Source organism: Strix aluco, chromosome 2 (genome assembly GCF_031877795.1).
Source record: "Strix aluco isolate bStrAlu1 chromosome 2, bStrAlu1.hap1, whole genome shotgun sequence".
Taxonomy (NCBI): domain Eukaryota; kingdom Metazoa; phylum Chordata; class Aves; order Strigiformes; family Strigidae; genus Strix; species Strix aluco.
In genome coordinates, this window is record NC_133932.1 from 13,466,676 (window position 1) to 13,490,836 (window position 24,161).

A 24,161-nucleotide genomic window follows, 5' to 3' on the forward strand; every position below is an offset into this window, starting at 1 on the left:
CACTTGCCAGTCTTACTAAACTGACAGATGATTTTACAGTTTGTGGAAGAACTGTACCCCAGGCCAGATAACTATATATGATGTCTCCTGACAACGGTCATGTCTATTTGCATGGTTAGTACTGGATTTTAATTTTGTATGGAAAGATATATGTAATCTACTTTTAGCAGCCTTGCATCCTAATTACAAAGGACTAGTCAACGTTACTTACCTCAGAGTGCCTCCAAGTTATACGGACCTACTGAAGTAATCACTGTCAAGTGAACAGAAGTCTTCCCTTACTCATGCAGTTCTTTACAGTTTCATTTTCTAAAAACAGCCTTACAGATGAGGCACAGAGCTTTTCATTTTCGAGGCTTACGTGTAGCTGTGTTGTCAAGTAGTTCTGTACTACCAGTTTCCTCCCTTTTCAAAAGCACTAAGTTCACCAAAATATATTGGGTAACCAATCACAGCAGCAGAGACTTGTATTCAACAGTATGAATACAACTGAGAAATTAAAATTGAGATCTGAGATGTCTATAATGAATACACATGTTTGTCCATGCCCATGGAAAGTTTTATTTAGAACACTGAGAAAGTAGCTATTGTGAACCTTGCAGTGCAGCATATATGCCCATGTGTTTTTAGAATCAAGTCCAGACATGTAGTTTTTAGACAAGAATAGGTTTCTCTGGAAGAAAAATGAGATTTTACTCCTGTTGCCTAATACAAAAAGGAAACAGTTAAACCAACTCTTGAGAGACTAATCTCCATAAAAGTGAACAACTCTGAATCATCCTTGGTATTCTATACAGATCTGATGTTGCTTACTCAATTTTTTTCTGCTTAGTGAAAGCATCTGTACTGGACCTCTTGAGGCATGCCTAATGACCCATTATGCTGCCAATTAAACACTAGCCCACCAGAAGCTCGCAACAGCTGACACTGTTACAGTGTAATATTTCTTCGTTGTCTCACTAATTATACAAAAGTTAAATTTGTAATGAAGTCCAAAATGTACCTGGCCGATTACAGCTGGTTGCAATGTTCTGATGACGCTTGATTTCGAACATGTCAGTTCTCTGAGCCTAAAATGCTTTGTTGTCCTCTTCCTGAATCCCTAGCCTTTCACCAAAGTACTGAGGACCTTCTCAAGTTTCCAGAATCAGAACACATCACTTGGCACAACACTGGAATGTGCTGCTACCATGCTATGAGACACCCTGCAATCAGAAAGAATTCAGTCTTTTTGCCTAGTCCTTTCAGCTAAGAAGAAAGAAAAAAAAAAAATCAAAAAGAATCTACAGACCTCAGAATTTCAGAATTATTTTAAGTCAAAGATTAATTTAGTCAGACCTCTTAAATTTGTTATTCAGAACGAAACTGGTAAGAACAGAGAAAGGGTACTTCTGAAATGAGAAATAATGTTCCAGCTCAGCAGCTGCTTAGTAGTGAAATAAACATTCTTATTTGGGTATACCTAGAACGGAATTTTCTCAGAATTTCAGATCTGTGGGCAACTTGAAAGATTTGTGTTTGGAGCATCAAACGCAAATTTCAGAAGAACACAAAATTGGAAACTGAGAACATTCCTTTTTCAGCAAGCTTTACTGCTAATGGAAGAAAAACTCAGATGATACTTCTGATACATTGTGTTGTCTTGCCAATTATCTTCTTAATTAGGAATTTGAAAAGAGAAACTGTAGTACTTTAAGTCATATCTCAAACACGAGAATGAAAACTCATTAACTGAGATGAACTCATTCAAACTCAGGTCAAAAATGGACTAGAGTCAAGGATCCTTTTTACTCTTTTCACTACATTTGTAACCAAAGGCAGGTGCCTAACTGTGAAACAGAGTCCTGCCTGAGAATGGGATGACCCTTACTTGTCCCCTTATAATATAGATATGAAAGAAGAAAGAGTCAGGGGGAAGGAGACAGATTTGATTCACTTTGAGAAGCACCTATTAGGAGAAAGTCTGAAATTGTAAAGAGGAATGACCTCTGCTTTTGATTTTAATTTTTAAGTGAAATGCTTGTTAACTACACTGAACTAAAGGTACCAGTCCTCCCTTCTCCCACAGATGGGTATGTCCATGAACAAGATGGACAAAACACACCAACCTATATCAGTAGGAAGTCTCTCTGTTTTTTGCGATATTCGCTAAATTACATTGAGAGATCAGTGTCCCCTCCATTCAATCTCTTACCCCAACAACCATCTAAAGCCAGGTGGTTTAGTGCTTTACCTATTATTAACATGAAACACAAGAATCCTAAGCTTATTTTTCTACAGGCCATTACATGGCTTATAGTACTGACTGAATCCTTCTCTCACAAAAGACATACTGTCTCCTTATAAAACACAGTCAGTTACCCGCTCTCAGCTGCTACCTGTCCTCTTCATGCCTTTTGAATATATCATGAAGTGACCTGGGTGGCTGAATTGGCACCAAACGCCCAGCTTCCACTGCCTGAGTAGATACTGCGCTCAAGAAACAGTTTCCACTTCAGCAGATGGCCTTGGCAAGCCTACAAGACCAGATTTTAATGACTCCTGGAACTTTATTTTTCACAGATTTTGGTCCACTAAATGAAAAAGCTTATAATCTTAAATATGTATGTCCTTGAACCCTCTTACTGAATACCTGGAAAAGTAAAAATATACCCACACTGTAAACAGGGATGTAACAGAAATCCATCCTCTTCTCCACTAACTGAACTATGACAGTACCTGCCATGCTGTAAGACAAGAAGTGCACATAAGGTGTCCACAAGGCTCTATCTTCACATCCTTATCATTCTCTGCACAGATTTTACACAGCTGAAAAGTGGAACCCATTTCACAGTACAATTCATACTGCTCCTGTAACAAAAGAAAGTCAAGTGATTATTTACTGTGATTTTTTCACAAAGAATATACTTAAGGACCATTAGTGACAAACATTTCTCTGAGTCCCCTATTTTCCAACCCACTTTAGTTATTAGTCAAGAAGACTATTGCTACTGATCTATTTAAAAGCCACACTAAGGTTACTGAAACAGCTTACTTTTTCGCTTCTTCAAACCTATGATATACTACAATAGATGCTACAAAAAAAGTTTAAGTTATCTGTGGCTATTAGGTTTCCTACAGACTTCTCACATCTAACTGCTATGCAAGGCATATATCCTGCTTCCTGGTTGCAGCTGAGAGGAAGATAATGAATACATAGTTGTAAATGAGAAATTAAGTGATGAATGTGAATAAAATTGGGACTTCCTTTTCTAGGTATGAGTTTAGGACTAATAAAAGTTACTCGAAAAACTGACAAGCAAGAGGGCTTTCTACATATAACAAGTATGTAGTATGTTTAACTAAACTAAACAACCCTTGTGAAGGAAGTATGGCAAGAATACTCCCCAGGATAACATGGCAACAGTCATGCAACGGTCATTTGGTACTTTGTATCCTTACAAGACTGACAGGAAGGTATAAGAACACCTTCAGGAGGAATAAATAATAAATAAAACTTGAGTCCTGAACAGTTTTCTAGAATTAGATATTGTTGGGGAACTGGCAAAAATGCATCTGCATAGAAATAAAGCTTTTTTAGTCTTGAAAAAACAAATTTTGAAAGCTTAAAATAAGTAGAATACAGGTCACAGGAAAATAAGCAGCTAGTGCTGAGTAAAGGGAAGGGATATGAGGCTAAGGAAAAGAGAAAATAAGTGAGAGAGCTCATATCTGGAGCTGTAGTCAGTATATACTAAAGATGTTTATGGTGGAGCTCTTGCAAAGAATCCATCTGCAGCAATCTAGCCCTGAGCCACTTTTATACCATCTTTTCATAGTTTAAACAGCTTTAGTGACAGCTTTAAACTACCGTAATTAAATATTATTTAAGGCAGCATTCACATAGTTCAGACTCTGTTGAATTACCATCAGAATTAAATAATGGTGTCCTCATAACTACAAGTTCAGAAGCAACTGGATTCATTCAGTGAATTCAAAATACAACATGATTGGCTTGTGAGGAACAAGGTAATCACTGAGAATGTCTAAGCTGCTTTTCCTTTCCTTGAGGAAAAACAAGGATACAGGGCTAGAAAATCGTTCTATGCAACACAAATATCTGATATTTCTGCATTACTCTTTCATTACTATTTTAACACTGGAGGGAAAAGGGGAAAGTCAGAAAAGTGGAAGTACTCAGGCTTTCTCCAGGTAATTAATTTCAGTCATTCTCTTATGAAATGAAATTTTTACAATGATATTCCTGATAATACCATAGACAGTAATGACTACTACTTTTCTAAAATATTTCTAGAGGTGGAATGCACTCAACGCTCAGAATTACAGAAGATTCAGCAGGTCATCCAATCTGCTCTGAAGAAATGGAAGACCATCCAAAACACTATGGCTTGTACCTAACTCTGATGTCTTTCCCTGAACATATCCTCAAGTCTTCCACATGCTTTAGTAACGAAAAATGCTCTACATAGAATACCTTACCCTTCTAGTGCTAACTTCAGCACCATTTTTATCAAGCATTTGTGATGGCTACTTCCTACTAATTGAGTATTAAACATCCACATATTAGTTTAATCATCACTTAACAAGACTACAAACACATCTAAATATTCTAATTTTCTTGCAAAGTGTCTCCCTTTAGGCACTTAATTATTTCTGTTGCTTTTCCCTGATCTCTCTTAATTTCACAACAGACAAAGAAGAAAGGATAGAGAGACCCTGGAACTGGTATCTTTGTGGTATATGAACTATACTTTTCCTCCTGAACCTGTCAACAACATGTACCATTCCTATTCAGGCTTCCAAACTATATTTTGATCTTGATTTTATTTCTGTATTCCCATCTGCTATTAGCAAGGAAACACCAAGCTACATAAACCTGTAACATAAATATCAGAAAAATCTTTAATAACCATTAACACATTTCTCACTTCGAAGAGGCTTAGAATAAACAAAACTTTTCAAGACATGTCGTCTACATCCCTATCAGCTCTAGAGTTTAAAGGACTGTTATCCTGTTCTTCATCTAAGCCCTTCTATCAACAACATATTTTCACTCTTATAAATTTATTTCTCACTTTTTAATAAAAGCTTATTATCACTGCTAGATGAGATAGTAAGGGAAGATTAGAAAATAACTGACAAACTCTGAACATACCTGTGTGACTTTTATGTGATCATGTGGTGTGGGTTCACATAATCCAGTCAAATCAGGATTATAACTTCGTCCATCTGGGAACAGATAGCTGCATCACAAGAAGACTGTTATAAATATGCATATCTCTTTAGTTTTATTAGCTAAATAATACCTACGAAATTTCAAAGGGGCACAATAAACTACAGCAGACATTAACTAAAATGCATCATCTTTCCTCAGCCATCTTTCTTATCTTTTGGGAGCAACTGGATACATGCTCAAGTCTGTCCATAAAAGCACAGGAAAGATTTTGACATCACATGCACAGCTACCACCAGAATGCATGTGGGCTTTGATTTGCAGGTAATTTTCTGAGTGTAGCTCAACAGAATATTATTTTAGATCTTCATTTCACAGTGAGCTTATACTTGCATATGTTCCCACTGATCTCTCCACTGCAAGCATCACGATCGGTGACTCAATAGACTATTTCAACTAATGGAGCAGAATAGAAGGTAACACACATTTCTGTTTATCTGTGTGCATTATGATATATAAAGTGTTATATATATGTCAGAATATAAGTGTGTATCTGTGTATATTATGACAAGAATCTACACTGAGAATCCAAGATGCAGACTAGACTTTAAGCAAGAACCAGTGAGGGCATTTCAATCCTGTGGAAAATTAGTAATAGGTTAAATGATATTACAGAGACCGGAAGTTGTTCTACATTCACATCTATGGAACCTCTTACTTGGAAACAATTTCTTGAAAGCTGTGTTGTTAATTCACACTGTGAGAAAGTTATATTTACATAGGGTACAAAAAACTTCACTCTGCATTAAATATTTTCAGCTCTAGTTTTTGTTTGCTCTGAGTTTCTAGTAGAAACACTATCATTATAAGTGTGTTTTTTATTACAGGAATGGAAGCATTATACCTGGAAAAAAAATAACTGGACTGTGCAGGACTGAGAAAAATTGCAAGACTGTAAAGGGTTTCTCAAGTTTTTTTTGAGGATTGATCAATTGTCCCAGTTATTGTTTGCTGTTGGGTTTTTTTTTTTCCCCACTATGATCATGTGGATATATCAAAACATCATGTGGATGTATCCCAGTGAAAAGACTGACACCAAAAATTTGTCTGTTACTTTAGCCAACCTAGTAAAAATGTATTACTTCTCCCTATAAACTTAGATTCTCTTATAATTATAAATCTTTTCAATAAACTATTAGAACCTGGAAACTGTTCTGGCTGCACAATATATAAAAAAGCAATTACATAGCTTTCAAATCATTGTCCAGAGTTAGACACATGAGTAACTGGCAGTAGTAACTGTTCAATAAGCTTAAGTGCATGTGGGACTCTTATTGGGGCGGGGGGAGGGATCAATGTGACAGCTGCCTGATTTTATTTTCTCCTGGAATTCATATGCTATGAGATATGGCTTTGGTTAACTTTGGTTAATGGAATTACCTGGAAACAAGTGTTTTTCAAATGAATAAAAGGGATGGTCCTTAAACTCCAAAGGAATGCTAAACACCATATCTAGATTCTCTGTTTTAAAGATCTCTAAGTAAGATATAAGCATCAGAAGAACAAAAAAAAAAAATCCAGATTTCATACCTATAGTAACTATAGGAATTTGTACTTACAATCCTTCCCGGCTGCCATCAATCAAAGCTTGAAACAGAGGCTTATTGTGAGGTATCGTCTGCAGTATGTTCCCATCACCAGTCACATATCCAATGGCCCACTGTCCCAAGCGAGTGCAACTCAGCCTGAAAATGTAGCTTGATAAAAACAGGATGAATAAAAAGTCAGTGTTAATCACAGTTCAGCAAAACAAGTGAAGAGAGTAAGGATGGCCTCTGGTTAAGACACTGAATTGGGTCTCTGAAGATTTGGGTCAGATTCCCAGTTCTGCCACATGTTCTTTCTATAACCTTAAACAAACCTGCATCTTTTACACTTTCAGGTGCCCACTGGCAGAAATAAGGTAACAGTAGCACCCTACCCCCAACTTCTCATTTGCTTGCTTTTCAGCTCTCAAAGTGAAAGCTGCACATTCACTGGGAGTAGTCTTACTACGTACATTTAGACATGCCCATAAACCTTTTCAAGAACAGTGTATTATATTATCAAGTTTCCATAGCTACAACATGTATCTTTGGTGCATACACAGGCCAATAACCTGAACGAATGGAAGGGGAGTTATAAAACATCTTTAGATGCAACAGAAATGGGGACAACGAATAATAAAAACTGCTCTACTAGCAATGTTAATTTTGTGTGCACCAGAGGAGGTGAGCAGGACAGAAGAAATATCACTTCTACTTCATAAAATACCAGGTAACACCAACCCAGCTGGACTTAAATTTAAATACTTCTGTGTGTTACAGGTGATAGCTGGGAGTATACGTAATGTAGAGAGAGAGCACAGCAGGAGGGAAAGGAAGATTACAGACAATAGTATTGGGCATGTTTAGTTGTTCTTACTAAAAACTTTAGCCCTTTTCATGTCAGACACCATCTCATATGCAAAATCCTCATTCAGAAAAGCATCCCACAGTGAAATACCACAAACTCAATTTTGTATTACAGAGCAGCTTTTCTTCATTATACATCAATATTTTATTTCCTTCCAAACTATTTAAAATGAGAAATATTAGCCTCCCTGAAGTTTGTCATAGCTCTTACAACCTTCAATAGGGCCAGCATTATATTGAAGTAGTAACTATTCATTTGAACAGAATCTTGTAATTTCCAGGACATTTTAGACAGATTAAAGAAGCAATTTCACTTCATATCTCCTCTTTCACACTCCAGCATTTCACCTAAGCAATTCAGAAAGTAATTTTCTGATATGCAATAGGAAGTTATCTTAAAACTAACTCTATTTACAAGGAACATAAATGCACCTTCAGATAATTCTCTATTGCTCCTCTTTTATAATCACAGAATCAGAATCAATAACAGAGAAAATACTAAGTATAGCAACCACTCTCAAAATCAACATAGTTATCTGACTTATGTAGTAATGTTCATGAGTGTCAAGTTAAAAATCAATGTCATTATGCTGGAACCACAAGATCCATGTATATATGCACTTGACCAGTCACATAACTGAACAAGATACAGTATACTGGTTGCTAAAAATCAAAAGAAACCAAGTACAGAATATGGGTAGAACTGTTGCTAGACTAACAAGTTGCAAATGATGCACTTTTAACTATGTATACATGTGATCTTGCAGCAAAGTTAGACAACCAGACATTAAGGAAAAGGCTTCATAACTGAAAGGAAAAACTAGCAAAATAAGAGTTAGCCAATATAGAATTAAATCCATTAATGAATTTTTATTTCTCCAATCTGAGTGAAGAAAAAATAGGACAACAGAAGTGGCATAAATGGTAAAACTTCAGTTTGAATAATTCAGTATGTATAGCACCACACAAATTATTTTAAAACTCTACACGTCATGATATTTAATATGACAGTTTCCTTTTCTAGGTGCAGAGTTTGTGATACAGAATCATTACTGTCAAAGAAAAAAAAAAAGAACAGAAAGGAAAGCATAAGCACTGATTAAATTAATAATTTGTGTGCTACCATGAAAGACGTTAAGATGATTTTTACTTTACTATTAAGCAACAACTCTACACAAATGTTGAAAAGCAAATTTTATTTTCAAATATGCTTTTCAAGAATGCATTGCTTGTTGTACCTAATTCAGAATAAAAATGGAAGAGCAATGTAATTTCATTTTTTTATTCTATTTATTTGTATTTATTTAGACTTTCATGTGCTAATACAGTATTTTTTTTCTTCATAGCTGTAGAAGAATTGTGGCATGAAAAACAGATCATAGCTACTAAACTCCCATGTTTTAAAATCTAAAAGATCAGCATTTTTTGAATGTGGAGTTCTGAGTTTTAGTACTAAACTTTTTAAAAAATACGTTTTGATACAAATAAAATCACAAGTATATAAAAAAACCCTACTACTTCTCTGATTCACTCTGTTACAAAAAAATAGCCAAAAACTCACTCCTTCAATATTGCAGTGAGTGTAAGTATCACGCAATATAAGAGTATGAACCTACAATAATTATGTAGCTTCTGAGACAGCAAGTTTATTTGGGAAGCAATAATCAGCAAAACCTCTCACCTCCCAGGTTTAGTGCTGTATTTTTGCAACCTCGCTTTCACTTCATCATAAGTCAGGAATGCCATATATCCAGGATGCGTCACAGCTAAGAAGTTCCAATTCCTTAAGATTGAACCCCATGGCTAAAAAAAAAAAGAAGACAAACAATTAAACAGATGCAGCCAGGTAGTTATATACTTCTAATAAAACTCAAGTCAATTTGTCAGAGACACCTAGAGTGTTTTAGCTTCAGCTGAAAAACATGCAATTTTGGTTAAGGTCCAAATAGTACAAAAGACAGTCCTATATAACCAGCTTTGCTACAAGGGTTCCTTCAAAAGAATTATTCCAAGAACATCAAGTGTAAGCTTTTGGATAAAGATTTTGAAGACTTTGAATTTAAGAGATCTCCTATTTGTAGCAACATAAAATATTAAACATCATGTTTAGTTAGAGCCTGGACAGTATGGCTCCATGGTGGTTTAATAAAAACACAATTAAGCCTATTCGTGAGAGGTCCTGAGGCACTTTCATAGTTAATGATAAGTAACACTAACAAATGAAGCTTAATAAAGCCACTAATTTGAGCTGTCATTCCTTTTCTTATTCTCTACTTCTTGATTTCTTCCATTACCATAATGGTATTACAGACAGAAAACAAAACAAATATTGACAGCACTTCATCACAGTCTTTGTTGACCTGAATAACAAATGCTTCAGAAAACTCAGTGAAACATGCCTGATATGCTAGCACTTCAAAGAATACAGAACAGTGCTTTACTGTAAATGAAGGATGATTTTTAAGTAGTGGATTAATATAAATATATTAAGTGTTCATTGCTAGCACTTGGAGAGACAAGAAACTGCCTCTGAATGGTTTGGAGGGTTTTTTTTATGTATTTGTCAAAAGATCAAGGCAGGTGAAGATAAGCAGCACAAGAGAAGAGGCTTGTGTTCTTGCATGTCCTACAAATTCCCTTTAAAGAGACTTCTACGGGCTAGTAAGGCAGAGATAAAACACCTGTATGACACACTTGAGCAGAGTATCCTAACAGTTCTACTTGAGATTATGATATATTTCCCAGGCAAACCCTAACCACTACTTAAACATGGATGAACACCTGTTTTATTTTAAAATTAATACCTCTTCAAATCAGACACATGAAATAGAACAGTAAGCTTTCAGCACAGAGGCCATAAGAAACCTCAAGTGTTCAAATTTGTACAAAAGAAAGGAGGGGAAAAAAAAAATCACAATCCTAGATACAGCACTGCACCTTGCCAGCTCCTCTCTGCCCTCTCACCAAAGACGGATGCCAGGATCACACGAAAAATTTTAGTTGCCCTAACTAGAGAAAAAAGGAGAGTTGACTCTTCCCCTTTCACCACACCAACACTGATGATTCCTTCACAAAAACAGAACGTTCTTTCTCCTATTGTGTTACTCAAGTGCATACATGTAAATGAAAAAGGATGATCAAACACTCAGTACTTCAATGTTTCGTTGGACTGTGCTAACATAAAGGCTTGCTACAGGACATCATAAAAAAAAAAATTCAAGTAGCATGCAGATTCCTTGGTGAATCACAACCATCAAGCTTCTAAGTTGACAGTAGACCGTATCTTCCTCAAATGCTTGGACTCTGTACAGAACATTACACTACTGCTCTACCTAAAAGATGATGTGACAGTACAACTGAAAAATCAGAGGGCAAGAATTCATAGTTTTCCTTGTGCACACAAACACAGAGAAAGGTTAAATGGGAAAAGATTTGTACACTTTCTCTTCTATGGGAATATTTTTACACAAAAGGACAACTTAAATGAACATGTTAACAGTGACAGAATGAAGTTCCTTTCCTTCAAAGCATCTACGTATTCCGCCGTGCTAACTTTGTCTCTGGTCAGAGAACACAGCACTTAAAGCTGTGCATGCATACAGTGGGGAGGCAGGGGGAGCAACTTCACTTTTACAGGATCTCCATAAAAAGCAGTCTTCCCTTCTGTGAATAAGCATCATTATAAATGTAGCTTTTCTGTAACACAACCCACAGCTGGCAAAACAGTATTTTGATTACTTACGCAATTGGGATTTTCTCTTCGTGGGTGTATGCACACATAGTTACAGAAGCTGTTTAAAAACCAGAGAAGTAAAATGTAACCTCTGGGAGAGGTTCTCAGACCAAGTTCAGTGCAAGTTCACTTCAACAGTTACGCAGCTATTGCACCAATTGGTAATCTGTTTGGCAAAAATTCTCTCTGCTTCTTTGTTAAAAGTTAATCCTAACCAGTCTTCTCTCCTTACATGTATCAACACTGCTGATCCCCTTTTTCTAGCACAAGCCATGGTAATGAATCAAACCAGCAATGGCCCCACAAAAAACCCAATGCAAACAGATATGCATCAGCTTACAGAACAAGGAAAATAAATCTCATCTGAGGCTTCTGTCCTGAAGTTTAATGCAATCTATAGGACCCCACAAGCTGTTACTTCTCAGATCGCTGACTTCTCATTTAATTTTATATTTGATGTACAAATTAAAACAAAAAACCCTCAAACTCTGTTGTTATTCATAAGCAGAATGCTTAGTAGAAAGAAATCCTACAGAAAGGAACCTTAAATACATTTCATAGTGATGATATTGCAGATAAATCAGCCTCAGACATTTTGCAGTCAAGTCTGAGATCAAGATTTCAGCTTTGTTACCAACCTGAACACCATATTAGTTTGCCAAACACTGAATAAAAGGGAGAAACTTTGACAAAGTAGAAACTGATCCTAAGGCTGCAACGTTCAGACAGGAATGCTTGATCATATCACACTCCACATGAAGGGCAAAGCTTAGGGGGATTTTGCTAAATCGGCATAAAGTACAATGATCTGTATTCTCTAGTTTATTATTTCATCAAAGACAACCCCCAAAGTTTTGTTCAAACTTGCATAACCTGTGTGCGTTTTAATAAGTGACCAATGTTTGTGGTTAAATTAAACAGAGAGATTACTTACTCCATAACATTTTCAACTTTGATACAGTTTTGACTCAGAGTGGGGAAGAGATGATCAAAAATCAAAACTCTGTAAACTAAAACCATTAACCACCTCTGGCCAAATCTTAATATCAACTTCACAATGGCACCCTTTCACATAACAGCAAAACCAAGAAAGCTAAACAGATTATCACAGAAAAACATGGAAGACTGAACAAACATGTGGCCCAGGTTTTGATGTAAAATTGGTATTTTGAATGTATCTCCAGCAGGCTAAAGAATAATCACAGAACCATAGAACCATTAAGGTTGGAAAAGACCTTTAAGATCATCGAGCCCAACCGTTAACCTAACACTGCCAAGTCCCCCAATAAACCACATCCTTAAGTGCTTGATAACTCTTTCAGTGGAGAAATTTTTCCTAATACCCAATGCAACTTGAGGCCGTGCACCGTTTATCACTGTATGGGGTAAAGAAATGATCAAGTAAATGGTTGCATACCTCAAAGATTGCTGTATACAAAAGAAATATCTAGAATGACAAATTCAGAATCAATACATCTAACACGGATGCAAACCATCACAGCCTTCTATATTGACTAAAATAGTTCAAGTATGTTCTGTAGAAGGGACACAAGGTTAACAGAGGCACATAAAATTCATACAAGCTTCTTTCAGATAAATATTACCTATTAGCAATAATATAATTAATGTTATTCCCAAAGATAGTCCCTTATTGTAAATAAACAGCAGAGCATTAATGGCAAAAATATGTTCATAAAGAAGAGTTAGGCCTACATTTAGCCTAAAAAAAAAAGTTATATGCAACTTTCCTTACGTGTTTGTAGAAACACTTTATATAAGTACAGATATAAAAGCACAGTGAAAACAGAAGTAAAACTTAGATAAGTACCTGAAGGTCTAAGTTTCTAGGAATGCATTTAAAGAATAGTGAAAAATAAGTGAGCAGCAAACACAAAGATATTGTAATCATACTAAAGGATGTGCAGAAATGAAGCAAGTGTTGATGGATTTTTTCAGTTTTTCAGATGTAGATGCTGATGTCCCAAACATCTCTGAAGGACTAACATTTATTTCCAAATTCTAGTGTCTCAATTATTTCAGGTTTTCCAAAAAATCCACCTCCTTGATCCATAGGTTCTTGCCTCAGGGCACTAAGCTTTTCAAATTCATACAAGTATCTAAAATTTTCAAATCTTACCTGAAATAATCTAGTGAAGATATCAAATTCAAAAATTGAAATGTAGTCATTGCAGGTCAAGTCAATAGTAGATTTAAGAGCCATTGCTTCCAAACCAGAGCTTATCTGATGAACTTCATGAAGGCACTGCCTGAACACTTTCCATGGCACTATAGTTCTGTGAGAGGGGTGGGAATAATAAATTTAATAAAACCATGTATTTAAGACATCAAAACTAGACTTTTAAAAGAAGTGGAACATTAATTTGGTTTCTCTACAGACAAAAAAAAAGTTTTCTGAAAGCAGCCTAAGCAAATGAAAGAACAGTTTTCCTTCCTTTAAACACTGCCAAACAAAGTGTACTTTTTTTAGTACAAAGTGTACTATCTTACAACAAGAAATGTTCAAGCTTCCTTAGGAGGACAACAAAAAGAACACCACAGAAATTGAAATATCCTACCAAGCAGGTGTAGCAACCAACCTACCTCACACCCTCTCAGAGATAACGTAAAGGACCAGAGCTCTGTGCCTGGTAAAGAACTCCTTTCTTCACACTTCTCTTCTCCGAATGATAAGCATCAATTTAGTATCAACTGTGATGACATTTTTTATAGCTAAAGCTCATAAACACTGGTCAGGTAACATGATAGCAATCAACCAGATACCACTGACACTGTTCCAAGGCCTGTCATAGCCCAGGACAGTTACATGAATATTAGAAGACATCTTCTCAGATCTTCACCTTCACACATTCTTGCAGGATGGGGAGTATTTTCAGACAGTAGTGAATGTGGCAAAAGGTGAGAAATCAAAATGGAAGGAAATTAAAATTATCCTCTCTAATACAAAGCAGTGTTCTGTCAAATTCAGTTTCTATTTGCATAGTCAGAGATATCAGAGACAACACAGTTATTTTGCCAGCGAAGTGTTTGTGTTTGAAATCTGACATGAGGCTGATCACTTGGAAGTGCTCCATTTTATCACTCTCAAAACTATGAGAAATTGTTCAATAATAGAAATTTTTCTCATATCATTAGGGTCAAATCCAAATTTTGCAAAGCCGCAACACCTTCTCTTAAACTAAGTTCTGCCTCACATTGAGAGCAGATTACAGGATATCTTGAAAACTTTTTAATTAACCAAAATATAACAAACATATAACTATTAACAAATATGTAACAATTTTCAGGACTTAAAATCTCACACATTCATAGTAATTGTTGTTAATAACTGCTAAAATGACAGATACAGGCCTCACAAATCAATATTTCTTACAATTTTTATTAGTTCATATTGCCTTATTTTTGTAAGAGCCAAAATGTTTTACTCCGCTTTGTCTATTTTCTTATGCAGAAATGTATATTACTTCGTAGTACAGTGCTATGGGGGGGAAAAAAAAGACCGACTGTATTAAGTTGGTTCTGCATAATAAATATGCAGTTAAGCTAAATTAAATCAAGTAGTAATCTGAAGTACAACACTAAAGACACACTCCTGTACTTCTACCACATCAGGCATTCGCTACATTTGTACGTGCAAAGAAATCTACTTGTTACTTAGAGGCTTATATTGAGAAAGTCATAAATGATAAAATGTGAAGTTTAATAGATCTCAGCAGATACTTTCATCTGTGTATGAAAAACAGGAAACCACAAAGAGCTGAAGAGAGATACCACATCAGATGCCATTTAAGAAAAAATGCACATCAAATTTTGATTATGGTAAAGAGAGAATGAAACATTGCACAAAGCTCAGAGAACAAAGTTGGAAAACGTCAGTGCTTTTGTGGTGTTGAAGTTGTCTTAGTTCAAGAGCCTACTGTTTATTTAATTCCTGGAACTGTGGCTCTGCAATGTTTTCTGATTCTCTTTGTACACCACCCTAAATGGTTACAGCACTGGGATCACGCTGAAATGGGGTTAGAGAAGTTTTTGGTTTTGGTCGGGTTGGTTTTGGGGGGAGGGGGAAGGGGGGGGCAGGGGCAGGTAGGGTTTGCTTGGGGGTTTTGTTTGGTTTCTTGTTGTTTGTTTGTCTTTTTTTTAAAGGGTTAAGACAATAACCCTTAAGTAAAAACCAACAGAGAATCCATCAGGAAAGATTATAGCCTTACTATACCTTAAGAACTGCTTTTTCATGCCTCAGATGACACAGTTTCACGAAAACATGTTCATTAGATGCGATTAATAAATAAGTAGGATCTTTCGCTACCTATTCACTAACACGCTGCACCCCCAAAACTTCACCAACAACCAAGAAAACAAACAAAACTCTTCCAGAGAATATGTTTTTAGAGCTCTGTTGGCTAGTACTTTGTCTAAGACAGAAACGAGATGTTGGGAAATAAGTAATTAGCTAACGAAATAACATCTAATGTTATTTCATGGGACTTCTCCAAGAACAAGTGTCCAAAAAAGTGGTGGCCCCAATTTGAAATTCACTAAATTCAGCAGATTTCTTGCTGCAGCTTTGTGGAATAGGTCTTTTATCTTCTGCATTCTTAAAGAAAGGTGAGGACTGGTTGTTGAAACACAGTAACACCTATTTCTTAGCAGCTGCTTTTATACAGGTTATACAGGTATACAGCACCAGCCAGGGATCATTTCCCCCCAGTTTATATAAGCAAATTGTTGCTCTCAAGACCTTGCAGACAGCCCACATTCACTCAAACTGAGGGTGTTACAGAGCCTTAGCAAGGTGAAGGATTCTGCAAGACCCTCTCCTCCTGCTCCTACAGCACTGACATCTGGTGACCTCTCAGGCATGGCAAGAAACAGCCTCTTCTGGCAGAGATCTGGGAGGGGGGTCACGCAGAACGCTTCCCACGCTGATGAGGAGGGGAGAAAGGTTTTCAAAGACGGCTGGCAAGTTGAGTTTCTGTTTGAGTTAACATTTCACTGCTCTTGCTTTTTGTGTCTTAGGCTCTATGCCTTTGAAAACACCTCTTCATTATTCAAATCTAAAGCGTTATTTTACTTGTTTGGGGAGGTGGCGGGGGCAGTAGGAGGGGGAAGGGAACAGGACCAATGAAACCAAGGTTGAGATTGGGACTGTCCTAGTTGACAGCATGCTTAGATTGTTGTTTAAAAATATGTGTATTTTTAAACAGAAAAAAAATACTGCCTTTATAGAAAGAAAAAGTAGGATCCTGTTTGTAATGAAATACTGCCTGCAGCATTCGGCTCCTGAACCACAGAAGTTATCCCCTGTAAGTGTTTTCAGTGATCTTTGTCCTTGTAATATTTGTTGCATCATGCCCTAATGATACCCTGCACTAGAGGCTGGCAGCTATTCTGCACATGCCTCATGCTATTAGGCTGACCTGTGGACACTCGTCTAGGAGGAGGTGAGTTAGTCAGCTCTGCTACAGCTCATCAGAAAGATGTGATTTGACATCCCAGTAACATTAGTTCTCTATAGAATTAGGTTGAAGAAGTGCAGTGTCTCAGTATTTCAGGTATTTAATCTTAGTTACATAAGCTATCCCTTGCAGTAGAACGCACATGACTCCAGCTGAGACAATGTTCTAGGGAGTATCTCACATGAGAGGGTGGTATTACATAGTCACTGTGCTTTCCTTAAATGTTTGATGCCCAAAGTTAAAAGCCCTACTATACATGCACACATTATGAACAGATACACCCCGGGCTTTTGTAACAGTTTCTCTTTTTACAATATAATTTTTGGGGAAAAAAAAAGACAGTGAAGTAATACAAAAATATCTGACGACATTACATGTACATACTGTTGCTGTGAAATGTGTTACTTTATTACAACCTTCAATTAGTTCAAAATCTTTAGAGAGATAATTTCAGAAGGAAACAAAAACATGAAGGAAGCTGAAATGCACACCTTATATAGCAGAAAAAGGTTATGGAGGCCCTTTTACAAGGAAAACCTAATGTCAATGTACCAAACTCTTAGGAAATGATTTCATCCATGCAGTGCCTTTGTACTACCTTTCCTCATCATTAGAGCAGAAGCAAGCCCATACCAATTTAAGGAAAGAAAACACAAAATAAAACAAATGATCCCGAGTAATTTTCCTGAAGGGGCTTTCTGTGCACATCTTATCTCTCTCAAATCAACAAAACTATCTGTATCTTCTCATTTACTTTGGGGTTGTCGTCTTATTTAAGTCCTGTCAAATACCCTAAAATAAGCCATTTCTCCCCCAAGCCTCTCAAAATGACACTACTTCTCCACAGTTCTTCTGCAGTAGTAAAATTAGTAAGTGTAGTTGAAGAATGATGAATTAAAAAAGATTTTTGAAAATACTTTTATAAGATGGTACCTATTTACTATTATTGACACACGTCAAAGGGAAGCGTCACTGTATAATTTCAAATAGTTTCAGATAGTTTCAAACACTATCCACATAATTTCCATATGTCTAAAAGATTAGTGTCCAGCATGTAATTTTCAAGCGATTTAGCAGAGGAATTTAGGTTCTCCCTTCCCTCCTGCCCTGATCATGTGTATGAAGGATTTTCTTAAACTCCCTGAATGTTTCTGCATGATTAAAAAGCAAAAGACATTAAAATAAACCTGGAGAGGAAGCAAGTATTTTCTGAACCTGCAGACTAGAGCACTTCAGTAGAACTGCAGAGATGCAGCTATTCTGGAATGTCAAGTGACACTGCTTCCATTTGAACCAGAGCAGACCACAAGTATGTCTAGGAACATAAACATGTACCTGTGTAACTTACACATACAATCAACATTTTTGTCTGCAAGAGACTCTCTTAAATGTTGCCAGAAAACATAACATGAAAAGGGCATTACTGTATCCAGAGCAAACTCAAAAATATTCAAGCAAATACTGACCCAGATAGAAACAACATTCTTTGCAAGTCTGCAGTGAGCAATGTGGATTTTGGTTTATCGTCACTGAACAGAGCATTTTCTTAAGACTGCTGCTTCAGTTTTAAGTGAGAGGCCACATGTTTTCATTGCTTCTGAACTGCAGAGCAGACAACTGACACACAAAAGGCTTGAGAAGTTCACTCCTAAGAGAAAAAAAGGAATTCGGCTATATCGTGCCAGTACAATCATTAAATAATCACATAATGCAGAAGAAATATAGATGAATCTAACATGAAAAAAGAGAAGGTAAAAGGGAGAAAACGAGCCTTATGAAATGTGGACAACATGCCACCAAAAACACCCACTTCCAAAGCTGCATAACTGGACGTTGGTGGAGAGACAGCAAGTTAGTACTTCTTTAAGGGCCGCAGGAAGTCTGTATTTCCTGAAGCATTCCCAAAGGGATACACTTATCTATATATTTCCAACTCTGACCTCTAACCACAAATCCGAAGCACACCCATGCTCCTGCACATCCTTTCATACTTAAAACACTGCCTCTCCATCAAGTATCTGTTCTGTCTCATCATCTCATGTGCCAACTATTACAACCTTCTTTTCTTTACCCTTTCTACATGCAATTTTACCTTATTTTTAGCCACCCAGAACAGTTGTGAAGACCACTGTCCTTTTCCGTTTTTTAATCATATCTTGCAACTTTCCATTAACTAGCTCTTCTCTATATTATCTATCTTCTTGTTCAAACTTGTTTGTGTTGCATTTGTATGAAAAAGATCTAATGAGATTTATGTCTCACTAGCACCCAGGGCACGGTACCTCTGCTTCTACCTCAAGTTTTTAGACAAGGGTATCAATAAGCCTATTTCCCATGCTGCTGATCACCCAAGGGAATAATCATCCTCTAAAAGCCCCATTCCCTGTTTGCTTCCTTCTCTTTAAAAGTTCCTGTTGCCAAAACACCTTTCTTGATGGTGATGGATGCTATGGCACTCAGATCACTGCCTCTTCCTCTTTATCTTTGGCTTCCCTTTACACTTCAGTTCATACGATGATTTGAAGCTTCTTTGGGCCAGGACCATCTCTTCAGTCCATATTTTCACAGTGTTCAGGCAACAGGAGGGCTCTTGTGCACGATCAGCAGCAAGAACAGGAAATCAAGTAATCAATTAAGGGGATCAACAAGGTGTTAAAACCTAGCTTATTTGAGGGCTCACATACCAGCAGCTAAATGTTGTCAAGTTGTGTATTGTGGTCTACTTGCTTTACTGCTTGTTCTCTGAACCCAGGCCACAGAGGCTCTGTCTGTTCTATCCTGAGCCAAAAAGCACTGACCACAGCAGAACCACAACTACTCAAAATTTGGAATATTAATCTGAAATACCCTGTTTAACTGCTACTGAGAAATCAATAGTCACATTTTTTCCTAAACGCCAATAAAAAATAAATACATTTCAGGCCTCAGCTGGGGAAAAAGAGTATCGTAGCATTAAAATAGTAATGTGTTTGACCCTAGCAGTGAAAGAATTTCTATTTCCTCAGAAACTAGAAGTTGGGGGAAAATCAATTTATATGACAATAACAACAGAAATGCATTCAATTTTTTAAGGTTTCACAATGAAGAATAAAACCTTAAAAGTTAAAATAAATGGCAGAACTACGGAGAATTGAAAATCTAAGAACATTGACATTTCACTGCTGATTCATTCTGCAACACGAAGACAGCCACAAATCACAAATTTCCATAGTTAAAGCCCTGCATGACTTCACCATAGCTTTCAAATTCAGAGGCTGGAAAGATCTGTTAGGTCATCTCACCCCTCTCCTTCTCAGTTCAGGATTGGTCCCAGTGGTATTTTGCACATTTTTACTCAGAACAGAAAACTAGTAAAAGATGTGAGGTGCTATTAAAATGAGCAAGGAACCAGGGGAAATTAACATCAAGCGCTATGCAGTGATAAAATGCTGATAATGAAGAAGCTATCAGATTATGTTTTATATGCATATTTACAACCCACTGGGGCTTACTAAAGTATCTGTAAACAAATGTAACTGCTGATTACATGCCTTACAATTTCACAGTTCCATTTAACATTACTATTTGGCTGAACATTTAACTATCATTTGCTTCAGCGCAACTATAATGGTAAACCATGGGTGAAGATTCACTTCACTAAAACCACTTGCTCCAATAATTGTATTCTAGTAATCAGTATAAATTAAAAAAAAAAAAAAAAATCACACCTCCTCAATTTCACTGCTTTCCTGCTTTTGACACTATCAAGCTCCTTCTTGGGTTAAGATCTTGACCTTGATCGTGGTGTAAAGGTTGTGTCAATTTATTCCTTAGTTCTTTTTTAGCCAGCTCCTTTACTTTAAGAGGCTCTCTTCCTCCTCATAGACTGTGAATATGCCAAGGAGCTCCATGTGTCAGCCTACTCCAGTCATTCAGCCTCTGGAAGGTTCTCACTCATTCCTGATTTTTGTTTTCACAAAGCAAATCCAAAATCCTCTCTTCCCTCATCTCCCTGTTAACTTTTCTCTGTCAACTTCCTTGACAAAGTCAATACACCAAAACCATTCTGGGCCTTCTAACTGACACTGCTGACCTCCACACCTAACCCCTAATTTGGATACATGTTCTACTTTGCCCTTGCAGAAAAATCAATTCCTCCATTTCTTTCTTCATCCTACTGCTATTGTCCACATTCTCCTTCCACCTAGATAATCAAAATCTCATTATCTCCAACCTTGATTTATGAATCCTCCCTATCCATTCCTAAATCCCACATTATTCTCTCCAGATCCTTTCCAAGCATCATATCACTTCCAAGGTTTTCCATTCTCCTCTGAAACATGTGATACTGGAAAACCTCACAATTGTAAAGGCACTGTTTACTCCTTTTGCACTCTCTGCCTATGGGAGGGCTTATGACCTCCACTATCAATGTATCTGCTGCTCTCACAAGCACCATAGCATTCTCTCCCATACAAGCTCCTCTAGCTACTGACATTATCTAGAAGTCTTGTAGAGGTGTACCAGAAATGCAAAAGTTGAGCAGGTATCCGAAGGCTAAGAATGTGTGAAGTTACCTCAGCACACTGCTCTGATGGCACCATTCAAATTACTTGCTGAGTTCTACCTCTGTGTTTTCTACAGAAATTCAAAGAACGGCTAGATGTGTGATCATCAGAGACTTGAGACACTTAGCCTAGACATTTATTTTGCTAATGAGTTTGAAGTCATGTGAATGTACACCTGACTAGGTTTAAACACGAAAAGAATGACTGCATCCTATCATAATTATTATTAACAGGATGAATGAACTTAGTTATGGCTGTCAATTTTGCAGCAAGTGTTCAGACAGACAAATGTAACCAACAAAATCAGAGGCTTCCCGTTCACTGGGGAAAAGCAGTGAAAGAAATCAGATATAGATTTTTTTTTTTAACCTACAAACTAGACTCTTGGGAATTGTATTTTTTGAATTTTATTCCTCAGCAAATTATAATATATTGCTTTCTGTAAATGGAAGCATAGGTCACATTTTCAAAAACTGAAAGCCAAAGAGTCAACTTCAAAACATAAATGGCTACTGACCTCCTTCTTGTTAGTTAGAATATTTTCAAATTAAAGAAGGAAAAAAAATGCACTTTACAAAGAAATCAAGGCAGAAAGGGATTATATAAAAGCTAACAATTCATTAGGTTTACAAACATGAAGATTATATTTATAATATTATGCTGAAAATAATAATAAATTAATCTAATAGTTCCAATTCCCCCCTTCCAATCAGGTCAAACAACGCATCGTAATTATTTTTTGTGCTACAGTTTACCCATCAGAAGCCAAGATTCAGCACATTTTTTTTTTTTTTTTTAATGCTCTAATATTAAGCAGCATTACTTGGTGACCTCAAAGTAAGGGCTGCTTTTCGCAAACAAGTGAGGAGTCCAGGCTTGCTAGATACAGCCAGGGAACATAAAATATAGTTCCTCCCTGAGCTCCCTTCATTGCACTGCATATCTAAACAGAGCTGGAGGTTTCAGATAGTCCTAGGGGTCTATCTTTAGGTGGTCAGGTTAGAAACAGATTTTATCAGTTGTTTACAAAACCCAAAATCTTTAGGTAGGCTCTGCTTCTAGGAAAGTGATATTAGCATATTTGCAAACTAATTTGTCATAACAGGCCCATTGTAAAAGATGTGGCTCACAGGCATACCTGCCGTATATTTCTAAATGGATTAGAAAATAATTACTGTTTTAAAAGCTTCAGGTATTTTGTTTAAGGAAGAGATTAAACATAATGCCAAATAAACCTTTTTCTCATCTCTGACATACATGCTGTTACTTGTTTTACAGTTACTTAATCACAATTAACTAAACCTGAGATAATGGCAAGGCTGCCAAGCGTAGATCAACTGTTCACGGCTTAGAAGACAGGTAACTAAAACACCTTGACTTTATTAGAAAAGAGCTGGGAACAGTAATAACAGTGGTTATTTACCTAGTCTGAAAGCAAAGCAGCTGACAGTACAGAACTCAACACTTCCAGGTTATACTAGATGACCAAGGTTACATATGTAATTAACTGGACATACCAAAACTGCCTTGATTTCTAGGCATTTTTGGTGCATGGATGCTTTAACCAAAAAAAACCCACCAAAAAGCCCCCCAAATAACCCCCTATCAGAGTACATATGGGGGGGAGGGGAGGAAGTCAAAGGGTTAGTACTGAGAGTTCATATTTAAAGTTGCATTTTATGAAGACATTTACTTAAGCAGAAAAAAAAGCAAAGCATAAAAAAGGCACGGCAAGAGCTCTGCGGCACTGAAAAGGATTAGAAAGAAGTGCTCCAGGGGTTGAATCAGGAAAGACAAGAGTCAAGTGTGAACAAGAGAAAGACAAGGGTAGAACTGAGTCATTCAGATGACTGATTCTTCTTACCAACCTTGTTCTGATAAAAACTTATTAATATGTTACAGAATCCTACTGTCTGACACTTCAAGTACCTATCTATTGTGCCATCTCCCAAAGGATACTGGCAGGACCACTGGAAAGAAACATGAAGGGAAGCACTTGAATCTCACACAGAAAGTCCCAGTTAGTAGAGAAATACAAAGAGGAACATCATAGTGAATAGGGAAGCTGATGAAACTGGTGAAGATGAAGCGACAGAAAGAAACAGCAGCTTGCAGAAGACCAGATCTGTAAATCCCAATGACAGAAATGCAATTTGCAATCAAGACAGCTGGTAAAGGTCGTTCAAGGACCAGAACCCAACAGGAAAAGAGAAGGACCATGAGGAGATTTAAAATTTGAGAGTTGCTAAGCAAAGGGGAGAAAGAGAGGAAAAGAAACACACTGAACAGAGATGATCATTAGTCATTTTTTGAAAGCTCCTGGTTTTCTTTTTTTTGACTGACATGGTTTTTAAAAATCTCATCTGCTAGACACCCCTACATACCATGTAAAATAATCTTTCACATAACTTTATCTGAACTTTTGTAGGTATTTTGAAGATCATTTTCACATTAAAATGAGTAACATAAAATGTGGTCAGATTTCGTTCCTTTAACAAAAAAATTGATACCGCAACTTGATCACACTCTAACATTATCTACATGGGAAAGAAATTTGTTAGAAGACTGAAGTTACCAAGGAACACTATAATGAAACCAGCAAACTGGAAGCTAGCTTCAGACTAGCAAAAAAGGAAGTGAAACTGTTGTAAATTCGCACTGAACAAAATTAATTTGCAAAAGTGCCAACCTACTACCCTCGTATTCTAAATAAAGAATGAAAGACTTATTTTAAAGTGCTGCTCTTGCTCAGAAAACGTAACAGATTGTTGCAGGAATTGT

At 36.7% G+C, this 24,161-nt stretch overlaps 1 protein-coding gene across 3 annotated transcripts in view; it reads right to left on the reverse strand.

Moving 5' to 3' along the window:
* The window catches only part of CBLB (Cbl proto-oncogene B), a 132,961-nt gene that overhangs the window by 39,745 nt on the left and 69,055 nt on the right, over window positions 1-24,161 (reverse strand). For all 3 annotated transcript variants that reach the window (XM_074811478.1, XM_074811493.1, XM_074811489.1), the window contains exons 5-9: window positions 13,497-13,653; window positions 9,308-9,429; window positions 6,793-6,930; window positions 5,156-5,243; window positions 2,719-2,850 (exon numbers count right to left, since the gene is read on the reverse strand). In XM_074811478.1, the coding sequence (XP_074667579.1) occupies window positions 2,719-2,850; window positions 5,156-5,243; window positions 6,793-6,930; window positions 9,308-9,429; window positions 13,497-13,653 (637 nt within the window). The remainder of the gene's footprint in view (window positions 1-2,718; window positions 2,851-5,155; window positions 5,244-6,792; window positions 6,931-9,307; window positions 9,430-13,496; window positions 13,654-24,161) is intronic.